Source organism: Oncorhynchus kisutch, linkage group LG21 (genome assembly GCF_002021735.2).
Source record: "Oncorhynchus kisutch isolate 150728-3 linkage group LG21, Okis_V2, whole genome shotgun sequence".
Lineage (NCBI taxonomy): Eukaryota > Metazoa > Chordata > Actinopteri > Salmoniformes > Salmonidae > Oncorhynchus > Oncorhynchus kisutch.
The window spans coordinates 20,167,172-20,176,249 of record NC_034194.2 but is presented as its reverse complement, the minus strand read 5'-3'; the positions used below and the strand labels follow the sequence as shown (position 1 = coordinate 20,176,249).

Sequence of the window (9,078 nt, the reverse complement as noted above, 5' to 3'; positions counted from 1 at the left end):
CAACACATGCAGGCATTAGTAGAACACTGTTTACTGTGTAAGGCAAGAAGGGCGAAAATGAGTAGCATTATGTTAATATTTTATTTCACCTGTTGATATAGCGAACACTCCTGGTAGTTAAAAATAGCAGCGAATTATGCCTACAGTACTTCAAAAAAAAAAAGTATAATGCATTTTGTTTTCTAAAACATGAAACAATAGATTTTCCATGAATACAAATGTACACAAATGTGGAATTGAAGTGTAATACTTTTCATTTTTTGACAAACAGTTGGTTCAAAACAGTGAAGACTGAACACGATATTGGCCGGTAGACTCAAGAAGCAGTCTAATGCCAGACAACAAATTAGGGCACACTTGTCACCCTTCACAAGGTTGGGTTATGTGAATGCCTATCGTTAGACTGAGCACTTAATTTCATTCAATATAAAAGTGCATGCGTAATGCCTCTTGTTTTGGTCACAGGAATCATGGACCTGAGCAGAGCCTTTGAACTGAAAGACATTGGTTGTTTAACTTATCTTAGTCGATTTTAAAAGGCATCAAATAGAGAAAACCTATCGTTAACATCATGTGTTAGGGATCACTTAAAATGTCCAAGGGCCAGTTCATTATTCAATACTATATAAAATAGATATGAATCTACTCAAAACCTAGCTTGAACAGAAGTGCGTGCACTGACAGAAATATCACCAGAAGAATAAACTAAATACATTCATACATCTGCAGAAACAGTACAGGGCCACACAGGAAGTAAATGAAATGACAACTGCACCTCATTTCCATCTGGACTGTGTACATCAACAAACAATGCAGCGTAAAAAACATCACGGACAACTATAACCGACAACCACTGTATCTCAAATGTATCCTGTGTTATCATATCACTATCCAATATATAAAATACACACTACATTAACACCACATGCTATTGGTTAAATATGCATTGTAAAGAAGAGATCTGATAACAAGTAAGGTATAATAAAAGGAGTTGTATGAAATAATAGATCCATACACTAGGCACAGTCTGAATCGAGGAGCACAAGCCAACACATAAGCACTTGTCAAAATAGGGGTTAAAAGATTAGTCTAAGTAAGCATGTCAGAAAACAAAGAGTTATCAAACGTATTAAAATAATAAAACACATTAAACGTTGGCTAAGATGACCTCATAGTTACAGTTGAAACACAGACTACACATCCCAGGACCAATGCACTTCTATCTGAATGTTCTGTAACGTTGCACCCTCCTGAACAGACCCCTGATCTGAAGTCAGGTGATTGGACGAACTAGGGGTTGCTTCTGGGTTGCTTGGCGACATCGGGGTGGGTCTCGATGATACTGGGTCTCTGCAGTGCCCATTGGTCAACGTCGTGTCTCTGGCCATCAAGCTCCTCTGTCTCTGAATCGCTGCTGGAGCTGCCGCTGCTGCTACTGCTGGAGTGGTCACTGCCAGTGAAGTCATAGCAGTCCTTCTCCTTCCCTCTCCCCTTCCCCCTCCTCTTCGCCTCTGCTGCCTCAGGGTTGGCCTGCAGGGCTGGCTCGGGCACCGCTGGTGGGGGTCCCATCTGCATGTCCTGCCAGGGCTCCAGGACAGGGGTGAAGACATGGAGGGTCTGGTGCTGGACAATGGGGTCATCCACGGTGCTGTTCTCCTTGGTCTTGGCCTTCAGAACCTTAAAGTTCTTGGATTTTGAGGTCACCGCAAACCAGTCCTAAGAAAACACAGGACAAAGGAAATGAGCATTGTGTGCCACCAAAAATCACTACAATGTATTTTTGCAATACTGTATTTATATGGCAAACAATTATAAATTCATATGATAGTAGGTCATCAAGGTGGTGAAAAGTCCTAAATACATTTCTGACCTGGGAGTGGACAGAGTTGATGTGGTACTTCACCCCACTCTCAGAGTTGAACTCTTTCTTACAGATCAGGCATTTATATTTCCCTGCTTCAAAGTCCCCCTGCATTGAGAGAGACAACATTTGGTTGAATTAGATCCTTAATAATGGGTTACATTTCTGCTAAAATTAGGTTTGAATGCTAAAATAAAACGCAAGAATTGACTCGGTTTCAGCTGAATAATTTTCACAATATTCTGGATACGTTGCAGTACTTGGAAGTGAAAGAGAGGGGAGCAGTGTGGGGAAATCTATTCCGTTACCCTTCCGCAGAGCCCAAGGTGAGCCTTCAGTCCAGACACGCTGGTGTACACCGAGCCACAGCCCTGAGGGAAACCAGAAAACTTCCCAGTCACAATATAAGCAAAGTATAGTACAGAGAGTAAAATCTCTACTATAGGCAATATGGGATGAAAGATCATTTAGAGACGTATAGTTCGTACCAGGTTTGGGCACTGCACTTTCTTTTGCAGCTTCACTTCATTTTTCCACTTTCGAAGGACCTCCTGACTGAAGGCAGGCAGCCCTGGGCGTGCATATCTCAGCTGTGGAACCCAACAGAAATAATGGTTAATCTGGAGGTCAATGTTCACACAGGAATAGATACATGAGCACAGCTCTAAGACCATCTTAGTGTTGAAGATCCCTCGCCTTCTTATCGTCGGGGACCAGGTCCCCGATGACCTTCCTCTTGGGCCACTCCTTGGCCAGCTCGTCATTAGCAATCTCTTGTAGGTGGAAAACAGCCACCTGGGCTGACATGCGTTTAACCCGGCCGCTGGGTGTCCTCTCAGGGTTGGGCTCTCTCTGGGCCTTCACCTCATCCTCCTCCACATTCTGGGGCACCTGCGGGGGAGAAGGAGACAACTGTCTATCATTTCCCACTCAAGCAAAGTTCAAATAAATGAGACTAAAAAGAGACTCAAAGGAATGGGGTCTTCTGGGAGAATGAGAGGGTGGATATACTGAGAAAAATTTGTGACATTGAAGTTGCAAGGATGTAACTGCTACAGATTGTATGCACAATGGCATATTGTGTGATGGAACGTCTCCCAGTGAATTGTAACCTTGAAAGACCAACTGTCTTACTAGTGGAGAAGTGTATACTGTAAACGCAGTGCAATGGAAACTCACTGGTGCATGCTCTGACTTGAGGTGGTACTCCAGGCCTGCCTTAGACTTGTAGACCTTGCCACAGTGTTGGCAGTTGAGAAGCAGCTTCTCCAGCTCAGACTCCTCCTTCCCACACTTCTTCATGTGGTACAGGTAACCCATGATGCTGGTGAAACTACCAGTACAGCCCTGTAATGTAACATACAGTCTTTAGAATGGAACAAAATCTTTAGTTCCCCTGCACCAACAATGTAGTCTCAGAAATCCCTGACCCGTTAGAAGATTGTGGGAGGCAACCCATCTGCCTAGGAAGACTACCAACAATGGGTTAAGGTGAAATCTGTACTACAATTTCAGATACAGACGCCAGCAAGGAATCATACCTCTTTCGAGCATTTTAATTTGCCCATCCGTTTCAGCACCTTCCTCAGTTTTTCCTTCATGGACTGGTCATCCAGGCCATTTATGTCATCTGGCGAGGGCTGGAAAAACAAGACAGTGAACACCAATGTCAACATGAAACACACCAAAACCAGCTTCAGATGGGAGAATGGCCTTACCAGGTTATTGTGGTCTGCCATGATGTGGTACTTCATTCCAGTGGAAGATTTCAGTTGTTTCCCGCATTGCTGACACGTGAAGGGATTCTACAAAAAACATATTCATTTAGTTTTTGAAATTCAGTTGAACCAATGTTAGTGCAACATGAGAGGCTGTTATTGTGAGGATGGTGCGGACTCACCACTCGGCAGTTCTCCATATGTTTCTTCAGTCCCTCCACAGTCTTCCTGCTCACACTTTTACACTTGGGGCACGTGACTCGCCCTTTCCCCAGGATCATCAGCTGCCACCTCTCCTCTTGACTTCCTGTTCCACACAGGAAGTAGTAAAAAAAAAAAAAAAAAGGATAAGGAACAATCCCTACTCGATTACTATGCAATTCTCAAAGAAAAACGTAACATCATGCTAAAACAACATTTTTACTAGAGTAATTACAGTGTTATTACACAAGCATATGATCAACAACTAAAGTGTTGCAAGAGATTATATCTATGGTGACATTGCATTTGCTAATCCTTTGTCCTCTCACCTGGGGGGTAGACAGGAGGTTCTTTCTTGGTTGTGAAGGTGAAGACTTTAGATTTCTCTTCCTCGGACGGCTCTGCTGGGTGACTGTGACTGCTCTGGATAGCTACACCTCCAATAGAGTGACTGCTATGGACATGTCCACCTACAACAGAGTAACTGCTCTGGACAAGTCCACCTCCAATAGGGTAACTGCTCTGGAGATGTCCACATCCAATTGAGTGATTGCACTGGACATGTCCACCTCCAATCGAGTGACCGCTTTGGACATGTCCACCTCCAACCGAGTGATCGCTTTGGACATAGCTATGGACATGTCCACCTCCATGCAAGTGACCACTGTGGATGTGGCTATGGACATGTCCACCTCCAACCGAGTGACCACTTTGGATATGGCTATGGACATGTCCACCTCCATGCAAGTGACCACTTTGGACATGGCTATGGACATGTCCACCTCCAACAGAGTGACCACTTTGGACATGGCTATGGACATGTCCACCTCCAACCGAGTGACCACTTTGGACATGGCTATGGACATGTCCACCTCCAACCGAATGACCACTTTGGACATGGCTATGGACATGTCCACCTCCAACCGAGTGACCACTTTGGACATGGCTATGGACATGTCCACCTCCGACTGAGTGACCACTTTGGATATGGCTATGGACATGTCCACCTCCGACTGAGTGACCGCTATGGACATGGCTATGGACATGTCCACCTCCAACAGGAACTGGAACTGCATCAAAGGAAACATTCAGCATGAACTAAAACTTGAATACCTGTATGTAAGAGAAAGAGTCATAAAAGAAGAGATTGATGGTTGCAAGATACAATAACTACCTGTGTGTCTCACTTCCGGAGGGAAATTTGTAACAGAAGGTGCTCCGTTGTCCACCTCCACTCTCCGCATTTTCTTCATGGCAAAATCGGAGGGTGGAGGTGGTTCCTGACCCCGGCCCTGGGCCCTGCCTGTGTCTGGAGCCTGGTTGGGCCAACAGTCTTTAGCCACCAGCCTGTGAGGCAGTCTGGCAGAGGGAGGTGGAGGGGGAGGCAGCTCCCCGTTGGCTACAGCCAGGCTGGAAGACACCACGGAGCAGCAGGACGTCTCGCTGGTTGAATCCTCCACACCAGAGCCCAGGGAGACATTCTGCAGATCCTCATACCTAGAGGATTGAAAAGGTAGGAGTTGATTTCATTACACTGATGGGTGGGACAATTGATAGAAATGGACAATAAAAAATAAAAAAGGAAACTCATTTACCTTTTTCTGCCATATGTTCTTTTCATTTTTTGAGTCACCTGGGCATGGGGGTCATCATTCTAGAATATTCAATTAGAGAACTGTAAAGCAGATACCCAGTGTCCTACAGTACCTTACATGGTTGTATTGTGAAAACTGCAATAAGGACCATCGTACTGGAAGTTAATGTAGAAGTGCTTAATGCTCAATCATTTGTCGATCATCATATGATTGTCGTTATTTCAGTTTCATATCGAGGACTGGAATAGTGCAGCCATTCTTTGGCCAGAACACCCATAATGGCCAAGTAGAACTGAAACAAAATACTGTATTATCCTAGTCAAAAAAATCCTACAGGGTTCCAATAAATAAATCCTATTAGAATCCAATAGAAAATACAATCAGATTTTGGAACGAATCCTATAGGATTTCAATAGGACTGGTTCCAAAATCTGATAGGATTTATTTATTGGAACCCTGTATGATTGTTTGACTAGGGTACATTTTTTATTTGATATTATTATTATTTTTATAGGACAGATGCATGTACATATATGGAGACAGATATAGAGAGGGGTAGAGGGTGGTTAAAGGACACAGTCGACGGAGGACATAATCCTATAGGAGTTCAATCGAACTGGTTCCAACATCTGATATGATTTTTCTATTAGATTCTAATTGGATCCTTGCATTAGAATCCTATAGGATATAAATGTTTTTGTCTCCTATAGGATTTCTATACATTTTGTAGAAGGAATTGTATAGATATGTACATTACATTCTAAAGGATTATCCTCCAAACTTGGCTATATATTTGATTTACACTATAGCTAACTTGGCTATATATTTGATTTACACTATAGCTAACTTGGCTATATATTTGATTTACACTATAGCTAACTTGGCTATATATTTGATTTACACTATAGCTAACTTGGCTATACATTTGATTTACACTATAGCTAACTTGGCTATACATTTGATTTACACTATAGCTAACTTGGCTATACATTTGATTTACACTATAGCTAACTTGGCTATACATTTGATTTACACTATAGCTAACTTGGCTATATATTTGATTTACACTATAGCTAACTTGGCTATATATTTGATTTACACTATAGCTAACTTGGCTGCTTAACATATGGAGCACCGACCCTCCAGCTCATTCATAGCTTGTTCTCCATCTTCTTTTGAAATAGGGAGCCAATTTGTTTTCAGCACTTTTATTTCCATGACTGATCTAAACTCATTTTCTCATGGCTCTGTCTCTCTGCAGCAGTCATATGGTGAGCAATATATTGGGACTATGGAGTCGCAATAAAAGGTACAACCCTGGGAGCGAAGGAGTTGGGGGGGGGGGTCCCCTTTAATGTTTGTTTTTCATTTCCCAACATAAAGATGTCAAGGGAACATTCTCTGTTTTGTATGCATAGCTGACTATTATATATCAAAGTAAAGAAATGCTCATATATTTGTGCCCCGTGTAAAGCGTGGCACTTGCAAAGCCAGTGTTGTGGGTTTGATTCCCACAAGGTACCAGTATAACTACTGTAAGTCACTCTGGATAAGAGCGTCTGCTAAATGACTAAAAAGGGAAAAAGTAGTCCAATTACATTCTGATAGAGGGGACACAAAATCCTATAGAATTGTGAGAATCCTATAGCATTCTGTTGGAAAAATGACTAATCCAAAAGGATTTTTTGACTAGGGTATTTATTCTTACCTTAGGTGGAGCACCAATCATACTCATCACACTCATATCTGACATCCTCTGGATAGCTGTTGGATGGGCACATTTTCATTAGTTCATCTCTTTTCAGACAAAACACTATTAAAAAGAGAGTTTCCGAGACAATTTGCATGGAATACATAAATGGAGACTACACAGGCAATAATAATCTAGATTAAAGACATTTGAAATTGCAACTGGCCAGAGACAGACTTGGACAGAATGTCATTTAGCATGTCATTTAGCATGTCATTTAGCTCTAAAGTTTGCTCAGTAAACTGACAATTTGTCAAACATCTAGTGATAATTTGGTGACATTTACCTGGTAGTGGAACACCGCTTTTTTGTTTTGGCTGTGAAGCCTTCCTCTTCCTTGGAACATATGATGGTGACATGCTTCCCTGTGTGTGATGATGAAGTTGATGATGATGATGGTGATGATGATGATCATCCATAATTGCAGCAGACCTCGCTGATCAGTACTGCAACACATAACACAACACCAGGCCTGAATTATTCAAAGACATATAGTGCATGCAAAATACATCATCCCTATCACATCATTGTCAAAAGGGCTTCAATATTATTTAGTCTGGAGAACATCTATTCTGGTAGTAGGCCACTGTATTTTGACGTGCACATAGAATAAAAAAATGACGTGGCATACCAACCCTTATGAACACAGGATTAGCCCGTGTGTTAATCCAAAGGTAATATGAGCTCCTTGATTCTGTTTGATTCAGCTCAGCAGTGCAACATTGTAGCCTACTCGAGCAGTGTTGCAGTAACAACAGTGTGTGATCGGAGTCCCAGCCACCATCATTGTCCACCACGGATAGCCACACAAAAAAAGGGAAACGCTTGCTTTGCAGCAAATCTACACTCTGGATGCTGATACAATGTAAGCATTATAACCGTGCACTACATGCGCCCAAACAACTTGGCTACAATGGCTAGCTACTGATTTTGTTTGATACACTCACATTGTGAAATGTCTACCCGTACAGTATTATCCCATTAGCAAGGTTAGCTGCCATTCCTCCCTGTTTTAGTCCCCCCCTGTCATTTTCCCCGACAACGACCCGCCTAACAAGTCTTTGCATCGACTCGGTTATTCGAATAGATGGCTATGCTGAAAATTTCAATAGGCTGTCTACTTGTGAAAAATATTGACTAGACAAACAGTACAGTATCAATTATCTATATTCCATACCCTACACGAGATTACTTCATTCCCGAAACGCCCTCTTTGCGGAGACAACAAATGAGATTCCCATTTTATTCACCACGACTGGAGCAAAGATTGTTTTATAACTAACCCAAGATAGACCACAGCCTGTCGTTTCCACCGGGAGCAAATTGATCATAGTGGGCAGAACAAGCAATGAGGTGGGCAGTGACAAGCACGAGCTAGCGAGATCCTATTGGCGCGTTTTAGCACGTGTTGGCATATTTCCGTTAGGGAACATTTGCTATTTGAAGTGCGCATGTGCAATACGTTAACTCGCCCTTGCACTCCTAAACAAAGCATTTAAAAAAAACTTTGGCAAAGGGTCGAGTCTACAAAACTTTGTCCATTCTGTTCGTAAGGGATTCTAGTTTTGAAAACAGAAAACTGTATTGAAGAATACTGTATTGAGATAAAATGTTTCATCAATGAGAAAATTAGCTAAATCCATCTCGCTCCATCTTCTCCCACTGCCGGCTACTGAGCTTCCTCTTATCACCATATTTGGTGATGAGTGGAAACGCCAACCGGATGCTTCAGCATTATATATACAATTAAACATCTGGCTCATTGTTATGTCTGTGACTATAGCCTCTGCGGAGTCGGGCCGAGTCCACAACAACCGTATGTTCCGGTTTTCAGGGGAAATGGAAAGAAAGCCTGTGACGCGACTTCCGGGTTTGGACGTCAAATTTGACCGTCTTCGAGAGGCTCAAAACCCCAATGTATCATGTGTAAATTGTGACTGACTGACTGATCTA

At 42.4% G+C, this 9,078-nt stretch overlaps 1 protein-coding gene across 6 annotated transcripts; it reads right to left on the bottom strand.

Annotated features, from left to right (window-relative positions):
• Positions 1-62: 62 nt before the first annotated feature.
• Positions 63-8,431, bottom strand: znf512 (zinc finger protein 512). Of its 6 annotated transcripts, none has more exons than XM_020455184.2 (15): positions 8,303-8,431; positions 7,412-7,571; positions 7,084-7,139; positions 5,376-5,434; positions 4,955-5,277; positions 4,110-4,850; positions 3,762-3,886; positions 3,580-3,666; positions 3,403-3,501; positions 3,041-3,208; positions 2,558-2,752; positions 2,350-2,451; positions 2,170-2,232; positions 1,871-1,969; positions 63-1,716 (listed from the first exon to the last, which is right to left on the bottom strand). In XM_020455184.2, exons 2-15 carry the CDS (start codon positions 7,542-7,544, stop codon positions 1,291-1,293), a joined length of 2,676 nt encoding a protein of 891 aa, XP_020310773.2. In that variant the 5' UTR covers positions 7,545-7,571; positions 8,303-8,431; the 3' UTR covers positions 63-1,290. The 6 variants fall into 6 exon arrangements, with proteins under 6 accessions (XP_020310773.2, XP_020310778.1, XP_020310774.2 ...); XM_020455189.2 differs by having other exon boundaries at positions 4,110-4,250; positions 8,303-8,400; XM_020455185.2 differs by having other exon boundaries at positions 7,761-8,382.
• Positions 8,432-9,078: the final 647 nt, after the last annotated feature.

Bases quoted from the DNA above. Each gene is read 5' to 3' on its own strand.
- znf512 (XM_020455184.2), bottom strand. From the start codon at position 7,544: ATGGATGATCATCATCATCACCATCATCATCATCAACTTCATCATCAC. The intron at 5,278-5,375 runs GTAAATGAGTTT...TCAATCCTCTAG, and splicing joins AGAACATATGGCAGAAAAAG to GTATGAGGATCTGCAGAATG. The intron at 4,851-4,954 runs GTAGTTATTGTA...CCTTTGATGCAG, and splicing joins TCCGGAAGTGAGACACACAG to TTCCAGTTCCTGTTGGAGGT.